The following is a 23,933-nucleotide window of genomic DNA, read 5'->3' as shown; positions in this document are numbered from 1 at the left end:
GATGGCAGGAAAATGAACTCAAACATCTAAGATTTTTAACAAAGGTTTAAACAGAGGTTGGTTGGTCAGTATTGTGCTAATATTTTCATTAGCCAAAAAAAAAAAAAAAAAAAGGGGGAGGGGGGAAGGGACGAAAGTAACTAAATAAATTACCTGGAATGTTAACTGAGGTTTTATTTTACAGAAGATTTTGTAAAGAGCCCAAGTTCCACAGTAGTCTACATGAAAATACTTTTTTTTTTTGTCCTGAGATGGACACAAAAAAACCCAAACATGGTTTAAAGAAACTTGTGGTTACAAGTCCCCATTTCCCTGAGGGTCTTCCACCAGGAGATGCTGCAGGCCACACTGTCCCAGGACTTCAAGGATGGATGCCCCTGGGCAAGTCTGGGGTTCTGGGATGTCCGCTGTGGGTCTCCAGACTTCTGAGTCCAAAGAAATGGAGGATGGGCTCACCCAAGGTGGCCTTCAAAACCAGGACGCAAACCACATGCAGCAATGGCAACTGGCAGCTCATGCATGGGCAGTACATTCTGGGCACCCTGTCCAGAGGGTGCTCTTTTTGTTTGTGTAAATGTAAGCCCATCCATTAAAACAGATATATCTTAACACAGAGAGACCCATATTATCTTGCAAATCTTGTTGCAAGAAAATAGTGTGTTACTATTTCTGGGCACTGAAAACATAATGCAGTCAAACAAACAAGAGAGACGTATCCTCTGTACGAGGAAGGCGTTTCCTCTGACTTCGAGGTCAGGAAGGGTGGAAGAAAGTTCACACACAGCATTGGATCTGTTGTCAGTTGACAAATTTCAGAGGATTTTTAAAAAAGGAGCAAAATATAATTCCCAATCACTATTAGGAAGCCAAAGTAGCTCCCACAACCATTCAAAGGTTTTTTGAAGAAACAGCAACAAAAGGTTGAATGGTTACAGGAAAAAAATCCTTTGGTTTAAAAAAAAAAAAAATGGAGGTTGATCACAAAGGACAAAAACTGAAAATAGCCAAAAGCACGTCATGTGTCTTGGCCGTGTCTCACACACAGGAGCAGGCCCCTGAAACACACTCCTGTGATACCTGTTACCTTTAAAACGATCTCAAATGCAAAAGTACCAGTGAAGACATAATCTGCATAACCTAGCATCTGGAAGGTAAACAAAGAATTGCCAGCGTTATTGCTACTGCTGCGTTAGTGTATGCAAGGATCCATGAAAAAGCCGTTACCTTCAACAGGATTTCAACAGTAAAGATGGCTGTGAAAGCATAGTCAAAGTAACCCAGTATCTGCAAGGCACAACACGTGGAGATGAGAAAATGGCATCCGGACAACTCCTAACAGCCACACACCACATGCACTCAGAGACCCGTCATCCCGGGAGGAGCCTGTCACCCTGGAGGGAAGTGCAGAGATGCTCCAAGGATCCCACTCGGTCCATCAAAGAGCTCTGGGCCCACTTACCTCCTGTGACCGCTCCTGCTGACTCCCCTCCCAGCCCCGTGTTCTGGGCAGCAGAGGCTCACTTAGGAAAGTGTTTTATTAATAACCTTTGTTCATCGGCACACGATGCTGATAAGATACTTGTGGTGTCAGATTAATTAGTCTCACACACATTTTAGATCCTTAACTGCCCTTTTGGTAGAATGAAATATGCTGCCCTTCTGCTGAGCTTCAAATTGGAGGGAAAATGTAAACAAAGGTATAAGTGGCATCAAAGGGGGTCATGTGTCCCCTCTAATTCCCACCCATTCAGTCCAGGAGCCAACACCTTCCTCCACTGACATGCCAGGCTGGATAAATCTGCAAGGAAGAGTTTCACTGATCCTCTTCCGCCCGCCCGCTGCTCTGTGTCTAACACTGCACTCTCTCTCTCAAGGCAGGTTTTCTTCTTGCTGGGCCCATTTTATCAGCACTCGCCAAAATACCACCAACTTTCTAGCTGCTGCAGTCCTGTATCCCTGCTTCTCCACAGATCTGTGGGGGCAGGAGGGAGGGGAGGCAGACAGCAGCAGGCCTCAACTAAGGATGCTCACAGGAAGTCCTCAGCCACGAACAGGGCAGCTGGCACCCTCCAGTGGAACCGGCCACCTTGGCTGCCTATCTTCACAACAACGGGGCTGTACGGTTTGGGGGAACCAAAGAGACCAGCACTGGAAGGAAACCCATGGAGCCCACCCAGGCCGACTCCGTTCATTTCCCAGATGCGGATGCTGAGAACAGAGGCAGTTGCTCAGGCCAGGCGGCCAGTCTCTGCATCGCTGGCATGGGGCCAGGCCTTTAAGATGCTGGTCGAGAGCCCTGGGCCCTGCTGTGTGCATGTGGGACCCACCCCAGGGGAGTCCTCACTGCTATGTTACTAAGACGAGAACCTCTGCTTCAAAGGCCAGCTGTCCTTCCCAAAGCTCTCTCTTCAGACAGCATTATTCATTTTCCAAACTGCTTCCATTTGGAGATTTATAAATTTTGCTGGAACACTTCTTGTGTAACTGTGTTTCTGGCCAGCCAATTAAAGGTCTTTCGCAGGACACCACGGAGGCCGCCCAAAAGGAGCCCTGTCCCTCACCGTTATCCCCTCCGAGGTGGCAGCAGGTCTCTATGTGTGTTGAAAGCGGGTGGGGAGCCAAGAAACACACAGCGGCTGGCAAGCCAACAACCCAGCCTGGTACCGAGGGCCAAGGCTCTCGGCCTCAGGTTGTTCTCTGCTCACTCTGCCTCCTTTTTCTTTTTCACTAATAACTCAGCTAAGGTTAAAAAAAAAACCCGCTGCTAGATCTTGGTTATATGATGTATCTGAGGTAGTCAAACTCACAGACAGAAAGCAGAAGGGTGGTTGTCAGGGCTGGGGCAGGTGGACATGAGCATAAAGTTCCCCAAGTAAGGTGAGTAAGCTCTGGAGGTCTGCTGTCCAACATGGTACTCAGAGCTAAGGATATGTCTCGTATCCTTAAGAATTTGTTAAGGAAAATCTCATGCTAACTGTTCTGACCACAGTCAAATAAAAACAGTGCAATATTTTTAAAAGCAAGACACACATTCATGTGAACATCTATTTAAAAAGAACAGTAACATTTCTTGGAAAAAGCAGCAGGGAAATAAACCCACAGGGAAGTTAATTACAGTAAAATTAGAACATGAGGCCCGCAGGTAAACAAACTCTTGGTCAATCTGTGCTCTAGGACCAGTTTGTGACCCAGTCTGTCACACAATGGTACTTTTTCCCGAAACAGCTTTTCCCCTCTGTGTCTCATCTTTTATGATGGAACTGATGACACCCTGTTGTGCTTTATTCCATCTGACTATTTAGATAGAGACCTCAGGAATCTTAACAAAAGCTGTAACCCCTGGGTACAGGTTGAGACAGGCTCAGGGCTCCATCTTTACGTCACCCAACCATGCTTTGAAGGGAAGATCTTTTCATCTTCATATCAAGAGGCCCATTATCTCATCAGTCTCATAGACTGGGTTTGCCAGGCTTCAAACCAAAAGCACGGGAAATGGAAAGACAGCACAGGGCTTGCTTGTCACAACTGAAATCATGGGCCACTGATCTGGTGACTTGTCTAAATCCACAAATCTCAAAAATCTCTTGTACAGGAAGAGGTACCACAAGGGCAAGGCAGCAACCCCTGACAGCCTCGCACACTTGTGGGCCTGCCTCCCCGGGTGGCTTTCTGGGAGATCAGCTGAAATTGCGCTACAGCATCGAGACCTGGCAGTCGACAGGCTACAGTCTTGTGAAGCTGTCTTGCCTCTGGATTGTTCTCAGTGCTGACGGCTGACCTGCTGAGGCTGAACCGCTCAGGCAGGAATTGACTTAGGTACCAGTCTCTGTCCAACACAGATGCTAGGCAAGGGAGTCAGCCCTGAACTTTGAAAACTGATTAATAATAGAAGATGAAACCCTCTCTTCTCTTTGTAAAGCCACCTCCTGCCCGAAACTAACCTCGACGTCATTCTTTTCCGCTGAATGCCTCAGGTCCCCATCTGTCATCTCCCTGACTTGTATTTCTCATCAGTAACAGTAGCTGTGTGAATGTGAGTCCATGTAAGATAAGTCTTCCTGCCAACCCCAAATAAGAGAGACCCCTGGGCATGTGACACACCAGGTTTCAATTTTATTTTCTCTCTGCTGGATGCTGCTACCAGCAGGAAACCTCAAAACAGGTGTGCACATGAATTTGACTGGCGAGGGGAAAAGAGGACTCAAAATGCTGGCAGTGATGCAGAGTCGCAGGGCTCCCAAATACACTGTTACTGCAGAGTATCTGAAATGAGGAGTAAAATATATGATTCAATAAAGGTTTGTGCCCATAAAAAATCTCTCTGGTACTGACAAATCTGCAGCATAAAGTGCCCTCAGGGGAAGGAGGGGCCCACGTGAGCTTTGACCCTCGCGGCCCCTGCAGGCCCTGCCTGGACACCGGCCTCTGCCTGCGAGCCCAGCGCTGACCGAGGGGGGGCCCCGCCCTGCCACCCTCGCAGGGGGCTTACAGTGTTCCGGAAGGAGTGGCTGCGGATGGGGTCCTCAGCGGCGAGGGCGGCGCTGCTCAGCATGATGAAGACAAGAATGAGGTTGGTGAAGATGTGGTGGTTGATGAGCTTGTGGCAGCCCACGCGGATCCTGCAGGAAGAGCCACCGCACGGATGAGCCCCGGAAGGGCCCGAGCCCACCGGCCGATGCTCTCAGCATGCTGGGGCCACTCTGCAGTGATGGACCCGGCAGAGGACCGCTGTCCCTGTGCCACCCAAGCCCCCACCCAGCAAACTGGAACCACCGGACCATTCTTTCCCCGAAACCGTGAGGGTTCTGTGTGGACAAGCCCCACAGACCATTCACTGCATCCTTAAAGCGGGAACACCGCCCTTCTAAAGGTGAAGAAACTGAGGCCTCAGCTTGTGAAAGAACTTTCTTTAGGTGACCCAACTATGGGAATTCCCTGGCAGTCCAGTGGTTAGGACTCTGCGTTCTCACTGCCAAAGGCCAGGGTTTAATCCCTGGTCAGGGAGCTAAACTCCCAGAAGCCCCATGGTATTGCCACCCGCAAGTCCCCAAAAAGGTGACTCAGCTAGCAGGGGACCAGGGCACATTTCCAAGCCAGGTCTGATGGTGCCACTTCCCCACTGCAACATGAAGCCCAGCAGCTCCCTCTTCCTGCCTCAGAACAGAGACTGAGGTCAGAGTTCATTGCAGCCACTCACACAGAACAGGGGTGACCCCAGCAGTCAGGCTGGCTGCATCCTGACCTGACCTCGGGGAGCGAGACTGGGTGCACTCTCCTGCTGTGTGGACATCCTGTCAGAAGTGCTATTCTGGGGGCAGCTGACCCACAACAAGTGCTTCTGAGAAAGTCAAGTGGAAGTCACATCACCATATAAGAATCTCACAAGGGTCTTCCTGCACCCAGTGTGGCAGAGCCATCTCAGGCTCCTCCAGTCCCATGAAACAAGGAGGGCAGCACGTGCCAGCACCCCAGCCCTGACTCTCACAACAGCGCCTCAGGCTGTCAGAGCCTCTCCCGATGCCCCTGACAACATCCCAGGGACTTAGTGTAGTCAGTGCCTGACTTCCCTTAACTTCAGTATTTGACTTCAGAACTTCACTGTTGTTTTTTTTGTCTATAGAATACATGCAGGTTTTTCTTTGAAAAGTTTTTTGCACTTTAAAAACCAGAAGTCAACTTTATATGAAGGTGATGTCTTGTTTCATTTTTCCCCCCTGGGGCTGCTGAATGCCTTACTGTGGTCCCTGGCGGGCCGGCAAGCTGTCAGCAGCTGGGGAAAGCCTGATAGTGCTGTGAGGGCAAGAAGTGCTTAAAGCTTTGGGGGCAAATGGAATTCATTCCTCCCATATAAGCAGACACAGTGAGGGGTCAGTGAGGAGGCTGAATAACTTTTTAAAAGAGATATGCAAACTCTCAACAATGATGAGCTATAAAAACTACCATCCAGGGACTTCCCTGGAGGTCCAGTGATTAAGACTACGCCTCCCAGTGCAGGGGGCGCAGGTTCGATTCCTGGTCAGGGAGGTAAGAACCCACATGCCTCAAGGCCAAAAAGTCAAAACTTAAGACAGAAGCAATATTGCAACAAATTCAAAAAAGATTTTTTTTAATGGCCCATAAAAAACAAAAATAGATTACTATCTAATCTTCAACTCCGTAAGAACTGTACCCGCCTTGCTTCTTCCTGTGTCTCCCTGGTGCTTAAGAATTTACAGATTTCTCCTCTGACAGCCCAGAACTGCTTCTGCAATTCTAGCAACCTTTCTAGGAGCCATCTATTCCTCCTGGCATTTCACTCTGTCCCAGATGATTTAAAACCTAGAAACCAGCTAGTAAATACACATCTCCCTCTTACAGTACTTGTGAGTAATTACCAGGTTCCTGGCAAGCACTGGATCATTTTAACAGGAGAAATGCTATTTTAAGCAGGCTATCATGGAGCTGAACTGAATAGCTACAACTTATAAAATATCACTGAGCAATACTGGTATATCGCTATCAAGCTCAATAGGGAAAAGAAATCAGCTACACTGGGCCTCTGAGTGAAGATGTTCAGGAAGTTGGTCCAAACCCTCATCTCCCACAGCATCTTAGCAAAAGACTTCCTTACGAAGAAAGGGTCCTTTGGGTGGAAAATGCTTCACAGGTGACAATCCACAGAATACCAGAGCTGCCGGACTGCACCACTGCTGTCCCAGCACGGGGGTGTGTGGGAGAGGGGTCTGGAACAGCACTTCTCCCAAGACCTGGTCACCCCCCTATACCTCTGTCCAGGCACAGAAAGGCCAGGAAGAGATGAAGAGAGGGCAAAGGCAAGGCTTGAACAGGACAGGTCAGGGGGAACGGGGGGCCTCAACGCTCAGGCACAGAAAGGGGCTATGAATGAACCATCTTCCCTTGCACTGCCCGCCCCCGGCCACTCTCAAGCACTGTGCAGGATCCTGGGGGAGATGGGGCAGTTACGTGACTAGAAAGGGGATATTTACGGGTTGGTCTTGCTGAGAATGAAGAAAGCGCTCCCTTCCGGGATGGGGGCGATTTTCTCTTTCATGTTCAACTCAGAGATTCTGCGAGGACGGGGGCCAGCAGGAACCTCGGGTTCATCCTCTTCCTCCTCCTCTTCCTCTTCACCTACTTTAAAGGAGATACTTTTTTTTATAGGCATGAAATAAGGATTGCATTTGGGTTTGAACGCTCATTTTCAATTTCGCATGAAAATGTGGCTTAAACTTTAACAATGTGTATCAGCTTACATAGGGCTTCCCAGGTGGCTCAGACAGTAAAGAATCTGTCTGCAATGCAGGAGACCCATGTTCGATCCCTGGATTGGGAAGATTCCCCTGGAGGAGGGAATGACAACCCACTCCACTATTCCTTCCTGGAAAATTCCATGGACACAGGATCCTGGTGGGCTACATTAATCAAAACCTTCCAAACATGAACTGACAGTGCGTGGGTTGGGGCTGAGAAGCGTTCTCATCTGGTGAGTGTGTGCCTTTGTGGGAATGAGGTCCCCAGCAGTTAAGATCTGAGCACCAGGTGAAGGTGCCAGCCCCCCAGCACCTGGCCGCTTCCCCAGCAACCTCCACCCTCGGCTTCAGCCTGATAAACTGTGCAGGGCTTCAAGTCACACACTGGCAGTCTCCCAGGCTCCCTGACTCCACAGGACCTCCCTCCAGCAGCCCATCAAGTCCTCAGTAAAGGTGAACGTGTCCTGTGAGTGTCGGCCACTGGCTGCCTCCTAGAGAGATGCCCAGTGCAGGCTTCACGCGCCCTGCTCCGCATCCATGTTCTCTCCCCACCACCTGGTGTCTGGGTTCCCTAAGCCGCCCGAGAAAAACCAGAGTTAACCAGCCCACAAGGGGACCGAACCCCTGGCCTCGGCAGCCCTGTGTGTGCCCAGCTGGGCTGGCCACAGACCCAGGCACTGATCAGTGTGAGGGCAAAGCCATCACTCACGAGCTGAGAGCCCTTCTCTGGTGTCCGCTGCATACCTGGAACATCGCAGGGTGGGTAGGGGTCCTTGTCCTCATCCTCTTCTCTGTAGTCGTCGATGGTAACCTGGGAGGACAGGGAGGTCTTGGGAGGAAGGGAGACTCTGACTTGAGTGGACTCGAGAGGGGCAGTTAAAGACCTAACCCTGCCATTCAGCACAGGGTTGGGGTGTGATCTCCAAAGTGGGTGCTGTGTGAGTGTGTCAGGAGAGCAGGCACCCCCAGATGATGCCCCTGCTTCAGAGAGAAAGCCTGAGGGCAGATGAGGTGCAAACTGGTGCCACCCCTCCCCAGCCATGGCCAGCCAGCACCACCCAGCACCGATGCATACGCTCTGTGAGAACCACCTCACAATTCCTGCCTCCTTGCCAGACTGCCAGCCCTACGTGAGCGCGGATCTCACTGCTCTTGGTCATTCCTGATCCCTGGTATCTGACACACCGTCGCCACTGAGAAAGGACTTACTGACTCAGTGAATAAATCAACAAATTCAGGAAAAATCCACAGCTGACACAGTGCCTGAGTGTTCACAGTAGGGCCGAGTGCCCAAACCCTCTGATCCTGAGACAACCCCACCTCCCCCCCCGCCCCGCCCCCAGGAACAGATATCTATTAGCAATCTTTGATCTTAATCCCCACCGAGAAGATAGGGACACACTGGTCAGGTGTGACCACATCATTCCAATCAAGAAAAAATAAGGTGTCAGACCAGTTAAATATGTATCACAGCAGCTCCCTGTTTGAAATACTGCTAACAACCAGTTAAGTGCCCCACTTCATGCAGACCCTCCTGGAAAGCCAGCATCTGTGATGGCGTGCCACGCTTTCACTCTAAAATAGCACACAACACTGTCATGGTATAAAGGTGATACATTTATGGTGATATCAACAGAATTATTTGAAAACAAAGCAGAAAATGTAACATATACCTTGTTGTCACTGTTGGCTATCTGGTTGACTTCTGGTTTGTTGTTCTTTTTATTTTCCAGACTTTCTTTTCTACAGAGAGGAGAACAGAAGGAACCAAGTAACCATCCTGTTTTGTATAAAGGAAGCTCATCAGGATTTTGAATCAACAGCGGCCTATTTAATTGGGAACAACCTTAACAGCAAGAATATAGCACAACCCACACTCAGTTCATCTCAGTGCACTGGATTCATAACACAGATCATCTTATTAAAATTCTCATTCAAGGGCTAATCAGCATTGGACACATCATTTATTTTATAATGCCAGAATTAACTGCAGAGATTCATTAAGCATGGGGACGTGACTCCTGCTTTCAGCTTCAAGGGAATGAGAGCCAAGGGCCTGGGATCTGCCCAAGAGTCCATCTTTTTTGATCAGCTTCTTAGCCAGCCACCATCGACACAAAGCAGCAGCATGGGAGCCCCAACAGGTCGCACCTAAGACTGGCTCCCTGGGTCAAAACCTTCATTCGGCAAATCTCCCTAGGGGAAAGGCGGTTACCTGGCAATCTTTTTCCTTTCCTTTTCTTCAGCTTCCTCCTTCTGAGCAGTATTCAAACTTTCAGCATCAGCCAAATTGTCTACAGCGATGGCCAAGAAGACATTCAGTAGAATATCTAATTTGAGAATGTCAAGGATGAAGCATGGTTCTAAATGAAGCTATACAGGGTCAACAATGGCAGTATCACACCCCTGCGCTCGAGAGGCTGGTGACAGGTTGACTGTCCCCTGGTGCTATATTCACTTGGTAAAGCCAGGAGACTGGAGCCCCATTTTTCAAAAAGAACCAGAACCTGTAGAAGATAAGCTAGCCAGAAGCAAAATTAAGATTCACTAAAACCCATGAAAACCTACAAATGCCAATATTTCCCTTTGTGTGTGTGTTACGTGTGGTGTCTACACATCTAGGTATCTATGGGTATGAAACACACTGCATAAAACCACCTGTAACATAAATGTAATGCTTTTACGCATTTTGCATTTCACTTTATGCCCTGTGTTTTCTTTCTTTTAAAACATGCACACCCACAACCTATCTATCTGGGGTGTGCTCTCCAAAATAAGACCCCAAGAAAGGCTACACCTTATTCAAATGATGACCACACAAGGCAGTCTGGGCCTTTCTCATTTGAAATGACCTTCCAAGTCTGCAAATACCTCATTCATTTATTCCACACTGACTGACTAGAGCACATCTAACTTATTGCCAGACGTGCTGGCCTGTCCTTCTGCATTGTCACACAGTGACTATATCTTTGACTCTTGTGGTTGATTTTTATTTTTTTCAAATAGTAGAAAGTTAGGCAACTGGACAAATTACTAGCTTTTCAGCTTTTACTATAATGTTGTTTCTGTAGTTTCCTTGAATGACTGAGAAAAACAAAACAAAAACATACTCTGAAGATGCCTGTTTCTTACTTGCCAGCAGTTAAGTACATTTTGGAGAAGCATAGGGATCAGAGGGCAACAAACAGGTCAACGTGACTCCCTTCTCTCACTGATGCTTCCCTCTGGCTGATGCAAGGCCATCTGCATGCAAGACAATGGGAGCCCAGGGCCCCCGAGACAGGAGAGGCACGCCACGGTCCCACACTCCCAGCGCAATCTGAACTCTCATGTGGGTTGCTGAACATGTCAACAAATATAACCTAACAAGGCACTGATAATGAGAGAGCTTCAGGAGATGTCATGCTTGACTAACCTATTCAAGTCTTTAAAAAGAGGGTAGAAATGTGAGTAGATTCTATTAAGACTGTCAAAACACCTCTGATACACTAGGAGTACTTTTTAAACAGAGCTGCAACAAGCCTGGGGAAGCAGTTTGTTTTGGGCTGACCGATGATTTGGCAACACAAGCTCTCCTCTGATGAACGTGGGATAATCGTGGCTCAGAAAATGATCAGTGCTGGGAATAACTGCACTGAGAATTCCGACTAATGACTGCAATGAAGAAATACTGTGTCTCCAGTCTTACGATGACACCATATTCTTAGACCCCTTGAAGCTGAAAGCAGAGTAACAAACCACAGGAAAGTCTTATAAGATTGTAACAGATGGTTTCCAGGAGTGAATACCCAATAGATGTATTTAGATGTGTTACCCACCAGACCCTCCTCAACACTGGCGTGCCATGGAATTCATCCGACAAGACCTGCCAGGCAACTCTGACATGCTGGTTAGAGTTCTGGGTGCTGGGGACATGAGAGGAAACAGGACAGACTGGAGACCTGGCTTCCAAGTAGCATCTGTTCCAGCTGAGGGAGACAGACCATACACCGTTTAAGGACTGCAGAGAGTGATACCCACTCCAGTGTTCTTGCCTGGAGAATCCCAGGAACAGGGGAGCCTGGTGGGCTGCCGTCTATGGGGTCGCACAGAGTCGGACACGACTGAAGTGACTTAGCAGCAGCAGCAGAGAGTGATACACACACTATAAAGAAACTAAAACATCTAACTGGAGGGAAAGTGGCTAGAGAATACTTCTCCGCAGATTGGAACCAGTATATGGCTGTGGCCTAGAAAATTAATCATGAGAACAGAAAAAGAAAATACCGATCATTCATTCAACAAACACTGACCAAGAGCCAACTGTGCATGATCTTGTAGTGTAAACCACAAAGACGTGAATAAAAAAGAGACTGCAGACTCGGGAAGCTTATCGCCTATTACTAGTTGGCAAGATGGAAAACTGCACCCCAAACTCCAGCAGGAGCCGCAAGTGATGAGAGGAGCATGGAGAGAGACTGGCGGGAGAGCTCCCCTGGGGGCGGGGGTGGGCAGTGCGGCTCCCTGCAGCAGAATGTGTGTGTGCTGGGAGAGGGGCTTCCACAGAATACTCCAAAGTACAAAGCATTGTTCTCACAGGCTTGCACTTGGGTTTCCACCCTGCAGAAGGTTCACTAACCAGCCAGAGAAAATGAGGAAAACAGTGCAACAGACTTCTTAGAAGAAGATTCTAGATTAGGATTCTTTAAAATACAAAAGTGACGACCAAGGGGCAGTATTCATACTTTGGTCCAAACTGTTCTCTCACTAAGCATTAATCAAGGGGCTCCATGTGCCAGATCCTGTGCCAGGGCAGCGAGGGCACAGAGAGAAAGCAGACACAACCCAAGGCTACAGGGTCAAGAAGGGGCTGCGTGACGTAAAGGGAGGTCTGAATTCTCAGAAACCTAGGGTTCGAGTGACTCTGGCTGGAAAAAGGAAGAAAACAAGTCAGAAAAAGCAGGACAGTGCAGCTGGCCAAGGGACACGTGATCCCCAAAGACGCACAGATCAGCAGAGCAAAACGAGGATCAGGGGAGCTCAGATCAATCCCCTGAAGATATGTCCCCATCCATTCTGAAGGTTATTAGGAAGTCAGAGATGTACCCCTAACCTTTTAATGGGACTTGGCGTGGGCCACTGCAAAACGAGCCAAGATGGCATGTTGATGACTTTGAATTAAAGTTATTTTAGAAACAGCTGGTACAAGAAGAATACTCTGGGCCACATCTGTTCCCCAGAAAGGAGGAAACCAGCTCCCTGGGAGGCATCTTCCCCAAGCTGGGGGCAGTGCTGGCCATCGGGGATCTGAGGCTGAGAAGGCTTACAGACAAAGCTGTGACTTCTCCGTTACCTTGCTATCCCAAGCAAACACTCCTTTGTTTTGTCAAACCTTCAGAAATAATTGATATACTCTCTGGAAATACATATGAAATGTATATGAGCAGCCTGCTTTGGTTACTTCTTGGGTCCTACACCCATGGGGTCTTCGTATGTATGAAATGAAATGTGTTTTCCTATTAATACGTCACGCTCAGTGGGTGACCACTGGTGCAGCCCACGTGCCACCTCAGGCTGCCTCTGTGGCTGCTCTCATTCCTCAAGGCCCGCTGGAGACTCTGCCGCTCCTCTGCTCTCCCAGCAACAGTGGAGGACACACGGCAGTGAGGTAAGGATGCTCACTTTCCCGTCACGCTGGCCACCACTGCCCGCACCCTGGGGAACCTTGGAGAGGAGGACAGCATATGATGACGACAAGGTGACCCCGGTCGTCCAGCAGGATACAGTTACCGCAAATGAAGAGGATGATGAAGTAGATGCAGACGATCATTCCAGAAGATGACGGGCCCCCATACGCCATGATGCCGTCATACATCACAGCATTCCAGTCTTCACCTGTCAGGATCTAAGAAGCCAAAACTGGGATCAGCGGGCAGGTGGACTCCCGGTTCCCATGATTCTCCCAAGCTCCTGGGGCTGCCTGGGGCAGGTGTCAGCTGCCTTGCACGATTCAGTTTGCACAGAACAAACGCATCCGTCAACCCATAGTCTTCAAAACATTACACTCAATCACACAAATACATGACTTACTTATTCTGGTGAAAATAAGAGAACACTTCACATAAGACGTGTGCACTCTCTGACTGCACCCCAGCCCATTCAGCCCCTGCTGGTGTGTCTCTCCAGGACCTCTGTCCATCTGTGCATTTAAACACATATATACACACCCGGAGGCAGTTGGTATCTTATTTATTTATTAGAAATAGAGGGTATCATACTATTTGAATTTCCTGCAATTTGCTTTTTATTCTCCCACTCGATGTATTCTGGAGACCCTCTGTGTCACAGGGTCACTTCACTCTTTTTAACAGCTGTCTAGCATTCCTCATGCTTTATCAACTGTGGAAAAGGAAAATCATATCTATGATGTGATTCACTACCGAACAGAAATTTGCCAAATGACTGGAAAAGGTAAAGCAATTTATAGAGAAGGAACTATAAATGGCTTCTGGTCACATGAAAAGATATTCAACCTCATTCCTGACAAGAGTAGTTATCAATTAAAACTACAATGAGAGAACACTTTCAACTATCAGACAGGCAGTGAACAAAATGTTTGTGTACTCACTATGCTGAAAGAGAGTGAGGTGACAGACAGAATCCACCCCCATCACTGGAGGATCAACTACCACAGCCTTAAAGGGAAGACTTATGCAAGAGTGTCAAAGTTGAAAATGGACACACCCCCTTTAAGCCAGCAATTCCATTTGAGGGGGTTTATGCTAGAGATTTAATATCACACACGAGCCTCACGATGTGCATTCAACGCTACCCACTCAGCCAAGACACAGCAGAATATTCATTCAGCAGCAGTTCTATGAATTATGGCACACCCACACCACAAAACGGACAGACACAGGGGGCTCAATCCAGTGCTCTGTGATAACCTAGTGGGGTAGGGTGAGGAGGGAGGCTCAGGAGGGAGAGGACATATGTCTACCTGTGGCTGAGTCATGCTCATGTATGGCAGAAACCATATAGTAATATTGTAAAGCAATTATCCTCCAATAAAAAATAAATGGAGGCAGCATTGAAAAGGAAGAGGCACCTTTTTATGGACCAATAAGAAAGGTTCTTAAGGACACTTTAGGTGCTAAAGAAGAAAGATTTTAAAAAGCATGTAGAATGAGCTACCATCTGTGTAAATTCATCTGATCGTAGGTAGACAGGTAAATTTATTTACGTCTGAGCAAACACACTGGGAGAATACAGAAAAATCTGCTTAATGGTGGTTGCCACTCACAAGGGGAAACTGGTGGCTGGGTTGGAGACAGACTTGCTACTTTACATGCTTTTCTAACATTTAAATTCTGTGCCATACACATGTACTACAAAAACCACCAGCACCACGCAGGTTTATCTGGAAGCATCAAAGAAACAAAACAAAACAAAATGAATGACTCATCAGTGGCCAAAAATTAAGTTTAATTCAAAAAGCTGAGTTAGGGGACTTCCCTGGTAGTCCTGTGGTTAATAATCCTCCTGCCAATGCAGGGGACCCAGGTTCCATCCCTGGTCTGGGAAGATTCCACATGCAATGCAGCAACTACGCCCATGCACCGCAAGTGCTGAGCCCACGTGCTGCAACTACGGAAGCCCCAAAGCCTAGAGCCTGTGCTCTGCAAAGAGAGAGGACACTGCAGTGAGAAGCCCAAGCACTGCAATGAACATCAGCCCCTGCTCGCCCCAACTAGAGAAAATCCAAGCACAGCAATGAAGACCTGGCACAGCCAAAGATAAACAATACTGAGTTATATTATACTGTATTGCTATAGGCCAGGCCTGTAGCAGTGACAGCAATTCCATTCACTTCAAAATGTCCAAGTAGGAAAGAACCTTAGAGATCATTCCTTCTAGGCTCTCATCTTTCAGAAAACAGTGACTTTACAAAGTCACAGTGCTGAGCAATAGAAGAGCCACCATGGGAGGTCAGGCCTCCACCAGGCTGCCCCACCCTGCCTGCAAGACTCGCTGGCATTACATGTGAAAAGCAACAAGGCACATGGGTTTTTTAAATTTACCTACCAGGCTCTGTTCAAGGAAGGCCACAACAGACAAGGAGGGGGCTTAGAACACCTCATGTGAGAGCCAGGTTGGGTGGAAAGGCTGGGCCCCTGAAGGCAGGGCCACCTGTGAAGCCCTAACGCAGCGGCTCCCTTCTCGGCCTGATGCCAGCCAGGGCCCCACCAGCAGACATCCTCACATGTGCGTCCCGATTCCATCACACGACAGGGGACGACAAAAGGACAGCAGTTGTCGCAACTGTTTAGTCACCCTGATTCCTGACCATACACCACAGCGTCAGGGCTTTAGAAGTCACACGTATGCCTAAATCCATTCTAACCAGGATTATAAAACTTGCCTGCCATCAAGAATGAGCAAAGTACAAGAAGAGGATTTGAGACCCTATGAAACCCCAGAAACCTCATACAGTCAAACACAAATGTGGGGTTTATTATTTCATAAGACTGCCAGTAGAGAAGGCACTGGCACCCCACTCCAGTACTCTTGCCTGGAAAATCCCATGGATGGAGGAGCCTGGTGGGCTGCAGTCCATGGGGTCACTGAGAGTTGGACATGACTGAGCGACTTCACTTTCACTTTTCACTTTCATGCATTGGAAAAGAAAATGGCAACCCACTCCAGTGTTCTTGCCTGGAGAATCCCAGGGATGGGGGAGCCTGGTGGGCTGCCATCTATGGGGTCGCACAGAGTCGGACACGACTGAAGCAACGCAGCAAGACATCCAGTGGTCTCACAAAAACATGAGATCACAGTACATCCCTCTGGACTTTGATGCAAGATAAATGACTTATACAGCACAAAATTAATCAGAGTTATTAGAACAGAGGTTGCTGATATGGTGACGATGGAATCATTTTGCCTTGTTGAGTCGTGGTCAGAGGAGAAGGTGTCTCCTAAGGCGCCACCCAGGGATAGGAGGGCGGGGCACTCACCTGGAACACTGTGAGAAGGGCTTGCGGGAAATTATCGAAGGTGCTCCGCTTGGTTTGTGTTTCGTCAAAATTAAACTTGCCCCCGAACAGCTGCATCCCCAGCAAGGAGAAGATGATGATGAAGAGAAAAAGCAGCAGCAGCAACGAAGCGATGGATTTCATGGAGTTTAACAAGGATGCCACCAAGTTGCTCAGGGAGGTCCAGTGCCTGCAAGTCAAGACGAGGGGGTAAGCCTAGGGCACTGCCTGGGGTGGAGCAGACGGTCCCCCCAGGTGGGGTGGGAGCTGACCACCACCCACGGTCGGGAAACCCCTGCAGTGAGCACACGCGTCCTCACCTGGTCACTTTGAAAATTCTCAAGAGCCGCACACAGCGGAACACAGAGATGCCCAGGGGAGACATGATTTCCAGTTCCACCAGGATCGTCTCGGTAATTCCGCCGCACACCACGAAGCAATCAAACCGATTGAAAAGAGAGACAAAGTACGCCTGGAGACCCAAGCTGTACATTTTGACCAGCATCTCACAGGTGAACAGAGCCAAGAGGACTTTGTTAGCAATATCTGGAAACACAAGGAGCACGTGTCCATGGGATCTCAGCGTGGGAGCATCTCTGACCCCTGGCGCCCCACCTCCCCTCCCACCAGCTGCTGCCGGAAGGGCCCCAAGCTTTCGGCCACAGTTTTGCTCTTGCCCTCTCTACAGAAATGTGGCAGGAACACTCGTGGTCCGCTTGTCTTCCAGGCTCCAGTCCTGCTTCTGCTACCACCCAGACGTGTGCCCCCTAGAGAAGTTCCTTCATTTCTCTGGGGTTCACTTTCACTGACTGTACAATAGAGAGGGGCAGCTTACCACATAATCTCGGTGGCTTTTGAGGCCTGAAAGCCTACAAGTCTGCACTTAGACCATCGTATTATTTTTATTTGTTTCAGTCACACAAGAAATCTGTCTGGTCTTGCTTACTGCCCCCAGATCTAAGAAGCAGTTGCCTGTCAAGGTCACTTCAAAAAATGCCACCCAGGCTGGAGAATTGAGTAGAAACAGATATGACTTGACGTCAGGTAGGAGGTCTTCACAATGGCTCAAAACTGTCCAACTCAGAATGGGGTGAGCTCCCACACCACCCTGCTGGGGCATTTGAGGTGGGCAAACAGCCAGCACTTGCCAAGGAAACTACAGTGGAAAATAAAGCTTCCAGTGGGCACAGGGAGGAGGGATATGAGGTCCCTTCCAGCTGCCAGATTCCCTGATCCCACACAGGGTTCAGACAATGAGCTGCTCTGGAGTCATTAGCTCCGAGGTGCATCACGCATCACACAACCCGGACCACACACTCTCGCTAGGTGCGCCTGTGCTTGGCTCTGCCACCCTCCAAGTTCCACTGCTCACTGGAAATGGTCCTGGACAACCACACCTCCATCTGAAAAGACTAGACTGCAGCTGGGCAGCCTTGGGGATTCCCTGTTTGGAGCAAAAAGGGAATGGCTTCTGCTTATACCTTGAATCTGTGTCAACCAGTCAGGCTGGTTGTAGTGCTCAGAGGAAATGGTTAAGGTGTTGAGAAACACCAGGACAATGACCAGCCAGTAAAACGTGACGGACTTCACGGCAGCCCTACACCTTCTGCGACTGAAGCGGTTCCAGCGGCGCCAGCGTCGACTGTAAGAGAAGCAAACATTACCCCCTGGATGACAGACAGATGCAGCACCTGATCAGTATCGCTAAGGAATGACTGCACTCTGGAGGTCTCCACCAGGGTCGGGGTGCAGGGAGGACAGAGGAAAACAAATGACACAGAAATGACCAGACCTCATAAGACAAATAACGGTGGTTTTAAAATATGACTTTTTAAAAGCACAGTATTGACTTCATCGTGCTATCAGTTTCCTTCCTACGGCTGCAGATAACCCCGTAATTTGTCATATGCAGTCCTCTAGCCGGTCAGGAAATCTAGATGTTCAGAGTCACCAGCTTGTACGCATCTACAGTTCACGTGCCCACCATGAGGCTCTCGGGTCTGAATGAGCTGTCAGTGCAGAGAGACACCAGCTTATCATCCTCATATCTTGCAGCACCTCGATCATCATGTGGAATTTATCAGGCAGCCAAGGGCTCCAAAACCTGAGTTTTCCTTTTAGGGAACCCTTCAGTCCTTCCGTAAATCTGGGAGGTAGCTCTGGAGCCAGAGAGAGTCATCAACACTGAGTAGGACATGAGTCTTACTCCTGAGTCATCAGGTGCCCTTTCTAACTAGCAATGCTCAAAATACACCTTTAGGAGGAGAGCTAATATTGAATCATGTTTCCATACAAATAGAATGAACTGAGCCAAACAGACAAGCAGCATGTTCTCTACCAACTCCCAGTTGCAGTATGTAATTAGAATATTCTCTGCCTCAGCCTGTCTCCCTATGGGAAACATTCCCTGCCACAGGACGGTTTGGCGAAGGGGGTCTCAGAGAAGGGCTGGCCAAGTGGCAGTGTCAGCCCAGTCTGGGCTGTGCTCACAGACTGGAGTGGTGGGCGCTTCCTCCAGCACTTGAGTCAGGAGAATCTCCAGGCTGTGTCAAGGCTGCAGCCCTGGCTGACTCAGCTGCACTGCTCTGGTAAGAACACTGTAACCCAGAGACCAATGAAAGACTTGTGCCAGCTCTTTGGCAAGACCTGGAACAAGCGAGGTGCGTAGTATTCCCGCTCTTGCTATGTGGGTTTCCGATGGTAACAGCAGCTAGAAACATGATAACAAGAGTAGAAAAACTCCACTGAGGACACTCAAAACTGTTCCCACAAGACTGGGTTTCTTCCGTGATGCATAATGCAATACACACAAGCAAGGTGGCCTGAACGACATCCAGCCCAAGGGCATGCAGCCTTGTCCCTACAGCCCTATTCATGCTGCAGGGACAAGTGACAGATGTTTCCCAAGTCCAGGGGAGGCACGGTCTGTGACCCCATCCTGTAACAGTATGAGGGCTGTGGCAGGCAATTACCCACACCAAGTGCTACACCCAGGGTACTGGGTACAGGAGGAAGGAGAAGGGAGCTACAAGAGAGCTGATGGGTCAGGGAAGGCTTCCTCAGAAAGCTGAGGTTTGGGCTGGCTCTCTCGACAGCTGAATAAGGATTAGCCAAGGGTGGACAGGGAGAAGGCAGGGCACTCCACTTAGCTCCCACCAAAGAGACTGGGTGGGAAGAACTGGACTGTGTGGTCCATTTGACAGCTGGAGAGCAGTCCAGAATAACAAAGTGCGAAGTCTGGGAAGTGAAGTTGCTCAGTCGTGTCCAACTCTTTGTGACCCCATGGACGGTAGCCTACCAGGCTCCGCGTCCATGGCATTTTCCAGGCAAGAATACTGGAGTGGACGCCATTTCCTTCTCCAGGGGATCTTCCCAACCCAGGGATCGAACCCGGGTCTCCTGCATTGCAGACAGACGCTTTACTGTCTGAGCCAGCAGGGAAACCAAAGTCTGGGAGGAGTGTCTAAATACCCCAGAGGTCAAAGGGTGATCTGGGGGCCAAATTATGAAGAAATTTAAATGCCCTCTGGCAACAGGAAAGTCATGAAAGTGCTTTTCATTATGAAAACGCTGGTATTTTTCTTTTTTTGTCCTTGCCACACATGCTGTGGGGTCTTAGTTCCCCAACCAGCAATCGAATCCATTCCTCTCTCATTGGGAGTACACAGTCTGAACTACTAGACTACCAGGAAAAGTCCCCTTAAATTTTTTTAAGACAGGTTTATTAAGATATAACTTACATATGGCAAAATTGACTTCATTTTAGTTCTAAAGTTTGTAACCACAACCACAATCAAGATATAGAGTATTTCTATCACTCAAAAAAAATTCCTTAATGGCACGTTATAGTTAACCCACTGCTCACCCTAGCCCCTGAAAGCTACTGATTTGTTCTCTTTCTCTATTGTTTTGCTTCATTCGGAATCCTATCAACAGAATCATACAATATATAGCTTTTTGGGACTGGCATCCCTCATTTAGAAAAAGCTCATTTGTGATCCATTTGTCTCAATGATCTCTCAGTAGTCTTCTCCCTTCTTGTTGCTGAGTTTCAGTCCATCATATATGGATGAACTATAATTTGTCTACCTTACCATTTGATGAGCATCTGAGTTATTTACAGCTTTCGGCAATTATAAATAAATATAAACGTTGTATGTATCAATTATACATGTATAATGTTAATGAATAAACATTCATGCAAATTTTTTTGTGTAGGCATCTATCATTTTTCCTATATAAATACCTTAGAGGTGAATTGCTGGGTCATATGGTAAATACGCTGGACTTTGTAAGACACTGACAACTTGCTTTTAAAATGCTGTGTCACCTGACCTGTAGCAGTGTATAAGAATTTCCACTGATTTGCATCCTTGTCAAAATGCCAGCTTTCAAAATTTGATTCATTCTATAGGTGCATCATGGGATCTCAACTGTGATTTTAATTTGCATTTCCTAATGACCAGTGGTCATTTCATGTGCTTACTTGCCATCTACATGGACTGTAGTCTGCCAGGCTCCTCTGTCCATGGAATTCTCCAGGCAAGAATCCTGGAGCGGATTGCCATTCTCTTCTCCAGGGAATCTTCCCGACCTGGGGATCAAACCCAGGTTGCCTGAATTGCAGGCAGATTCTTTACCATCTGAGCTACCAGGGAAGCCCCCTCTATGACTACATGCCTACTAAAAATCTACTGTCCATTTTTATTGGGTTGTTTTATTATTAGTGATACTATTCCTACGTATACTGGGTACTAGTCCTTTCTCAATTCTGTTTTGCAATAATTTTTTTCCTCCAGTCTGCAAATGATCTTTTTAAGAAGTAGTAGTTTTAATTTTGATGAAGTCCAATTCATCAGTTTTTCCTGTTATGACCAGTGCTTTGGGCGTTGTACCCAAGAAACTTTTGCCTAACCCAAGGTCACTAAAATTTTCTATGTTTTCGTCTAGGATTTTTACAGTTTTACAAGAAGAATTCCATGGACAGAGGAGCTTGGTGGGCTACAGTCCATGGGGTGGCAGAAAGTTGGACACAACAGAGCAACCAACACTTCACCTCCAGTTCTATTCCACTTAAAGTGAATTTTGGTACACAGTGGTAAAACATTGTTTCTAACTGAAAAATAATACTTATATGGGAAAGTAACAAATCACTGATGTACAGTTCAATGAGTTTTTACCAAGTGATTATGTAACCTGCACTCAGAGCAAGTAAAACCATTATGAGCAACTCAGAAGACCTCTTGAACTTCCTTCCATGGAAAAAGTTTACAGCAGCAAAGTGACAGGAAGTATCTCTCTTAGAGAAATGACTCTGGGAGGGTATAGGAAAAGAGTTGATTAGTAGGCAAAATATTATTCATGGTTGCATCTTACTGATCTGGTTTTTTTTTGGGGGGGAGTGGTTCTTTGGCACCTACTACAGTTCTACAAGGCAAGTACTTACTGTTTACTGGGCAGGTAGATCTTCTACATGAATGTTAGAGCCCACGGTATAAAAAATATCAGGTCTAGAGCAATTCTACATAAAGTTCAGAAGTTAGAACATAAAAAGCCCACACAAGTTTAAGAAAAATTATGGAAAGAAGATACTGACCTGAGCTTGGACTTTGAGATGGCTTGACTGAAAGAAAGACAAAAAGAATATGATTCCTGTTAGGAAGGCTCCAGGATATGTTCCCCTCCACCTTTCAGCAGAGATTCCATAAAAGCCATGCATGGAAGCCTGGATCCAGCACCCCCGGCTCCCGAAGCGAGCCAGCTGGGGTGAGCATGGAGCAGGGGGCCAGGCAAGAGAAGACTCTCAGCTGCCTGAGCAGCCCTGACACAGGTGGAGATGACAAGGGTTCTTCTCCCCCCGCCCCCAAACTGCTCACACTGCAGCCAGCGGGGCTGCTCCTGCCCACCCACGTGGGCTCCAGCTCAGCCACGCATCTCCGTAACAGCACGTGCTGCTGCTACAGTGAGAAGAGCCCTGGGCTTGGAGCTCCAGCTCTGCTCTTCACTCACTACGAGAGCTCAGGCAAGCAGCACACCTCTCTGAGCCTCAGTGTGCTCATCTGTAAAATGGCAAGACAAACCCATTCTCTACCTACTTCATGCTATTGTAGGAGGGCACAGCAAGGAGGAGGAGGAAAATTTACTTCATAAACTGTTGTTTCCTGCTCCTAACATCATCTTTATGAATCTCCGCCGAGGAGATCAGATTCTCTTAAAAATGACACCTGTATTCGACAGGCATAACATCTAAAGGACACCAGCAGAAAGCAAACAAAAGAGAATTGCATGGGGCTCCCCCAAAGCAGGCGGTGCTTGGTGCACTGCACGCAGCTGGTGTGCCTGCTCCCGCAGCCCAGTGCATCCAGAAAAAAGCCAATGTGCACTCATGTGAAGGCATCCTCCAAGGTTAGGAGAAGGGCGTGCAGGGCTCCAGACAAAGTGTATGAGCCAAGAAGGGCAGGGTCTCGTTATCCAGCCACTATGCATGAGGTTGGGAGAGCCCGTAAGTGAAGGAAACTTAAACAGGGAGCACATTCTATGAGCAAGTCTGCCATACAAGCCCTTCAAAGCACTGATGCCAGCACCAGGCCCAGAGAAGCCTTTACCCCCAGCGCCGACACCCAGAGGGCCCAGCCTTGGCGGCGCCTCTTCTTCTCCACCAGCACCTAGTGGACACAGGGGAATTGCCAGGTTACCTGGCTCAGCCCCGGGCAGGTTCCATCTCAGCAGGACGGACCGCTTTGGAGGACGAGGCAGGTGACATGCTGGGGGTCTGGGGGGCCAGGGCTAGGAGGGGGACCAAGGGGCCCAGGGTGAGCCAGCCCACCCCTCTTGCATCTGAGGCCATGGCTCCAGGCTCCACCAAAACCTGGGTGACTCACTCATACCTGCTTCTCTAAGAAGCCAGGAGGAGCCCAGAGGACAGTGCCTCAGCCCCACTTACCAGAGACTCCCACAGCAGCCTCGGTTCTCGCCTTCCCCGCTCACGTTCTCTGTGTTCACAGACTCCGTCTCACTGGTGGGCATGCTGGCTGCGGGGAGAAGAAACGCTTTAGATGGTGCCATGGCTCCAGGAGTTAGTGACAGACAGGCAAGCCTGGCGTGCTGCCATCCATGGGGTCACGAAGAGTCAGACACAACTGAGCGACCGAACTGAACTGACTGACTGGATGCCCTGTGCACCCAAGGACGGGACAAACGCAATCTCTGCCTCCAGGATGAGCCTCTGGGAAGCTGGCAGGAGGGTGAGGAACATGATGAAGGGTCCCCAGGGACCTGACTGGCAAAAGGAAGTTTTGAGAAGCCAGGTATCTCCACAGGGGAGCCTTCACTTCCATGATCTGCCGAGGAAACCCAGAAAGTATCCCAACAGGAAGAGAAACCCACTATCCAATTTCCCAAGGAAAGCAGCCTGGGGACCAAAGTGAGTCCTGTCGCCATCAGTGCCAGCTTACTCCTCTGATTTCCAGGTTTGCCCTGAGAGGCCATCACAACGTCTCAGTTACAGCTACATCTCGTCCCTGCAAGAAGTACTCTAGAACACCTGTGAACAAACCTAAGATTTCATAAACAAATTCTTACTTTAAATATACTGAAGGAGAGGAGATATTATCAAGGGAGGAGTATATGAAGGTACCAAGCAAAGAATCTCTTTAAAAATGTAAGTATT

The 23,933-nt window shown here is 48.4% G+C and overlaps 1 protein-coding gene across 13 annotated transcripts in view; it reads right to left on the bottom strand.

Annotated features, from left to right (window-relative positions):
- The window catches only part of CACNA1D (calcium voltage-gated channel subunit alpha1 D), a 347,512-nt gene that overhangs the window by 69,786 nt on the left and 253,793 nt on the right, over positions 1 to 23,933 (bottom strand). For 9 of the 13 annotated variants that reach the window (XM_040247200.1, XM_040247197.1, XM_040247202.1 and 6 more), the window contains exons 10-22: positions 23,208 to 23,295; positions 22,870 to 22,929; positions 21,861 to 21,887; positions 17,746 to 17,906; positions 16,585 to 16,810; positions 16,247 to 16,454; positions 13,014 to 13,134; positions 9,466 to 9,580; positions 8,924 to 8,993; positions 7,995 to 8,061; positions 6,987 to 7,134; positions 4,490 to 4,619; positions 1,225 to 1,284 (exon numbers count right to left, since the gene is read on the bottom strand). In XM_040247200.1, the coding sequence (XP_040103134.1) occupies positions 1,225 to 1,284; positions 4,490 to 4,619; positions 6,987 to 7,134; positions 7,995 to 8,061; positions 8,924 to 8,993; positions 9,466 to 9,580; positions 13,014 to 13,134; positions 16,247 to 16,454; positions 16,585 to 16,810; positions 17,746 to 17,906; positions 21,861 to 21,887; positions 22,870 to 22,929; positions 23,208 to 23,295 (1,481 nt within the window). The remainder of the gene's footprint in view (positions 1 to 1,224; positions 1,285 to 4,489; positions 4,620 to 6,986; positions 7,135 to 7,994; positions 8,062 to 8,923; positions 8,994 to 9,465; positions 9,581 to 13,013; positions 13,135 to 16,246; positions 16,455 to 16,584; positions 16,811 to 17,745; positions 17,907 to 21,860; positions 21,888 to 22,869; positions 22,930 to 23,207; positions 23,296 to 23,933) is intronic. The other 4 variants (XM_040247204.1, XM_040247206.1, XM_040247203.1 and 1 more) reach the window with 2 other exon arrangements.

The sequence above is a fragment of the Oryx dammah genome, unplaced genomic scaffold, assembly GCF_014754425.2.
Source record: "Oryx dammah isolate SB20612 unplaced genomic scaffold, SCBI_Odam_1.1 HiC_scaffold_9, whole genome shotgun sequence".
Taxonomy (NCBI): domain Eukaryota; kingdom Metazoa; phylum Chordata; class Mammalia; order Artiodactyla; family Bovidae; genus Oryx; species Oryx dammah.
The sequence above is the reverse complement of the archived record's forward strand: the minus strand, read 5'-3'. Positions and strand labels throughout refer to the sequence as shown.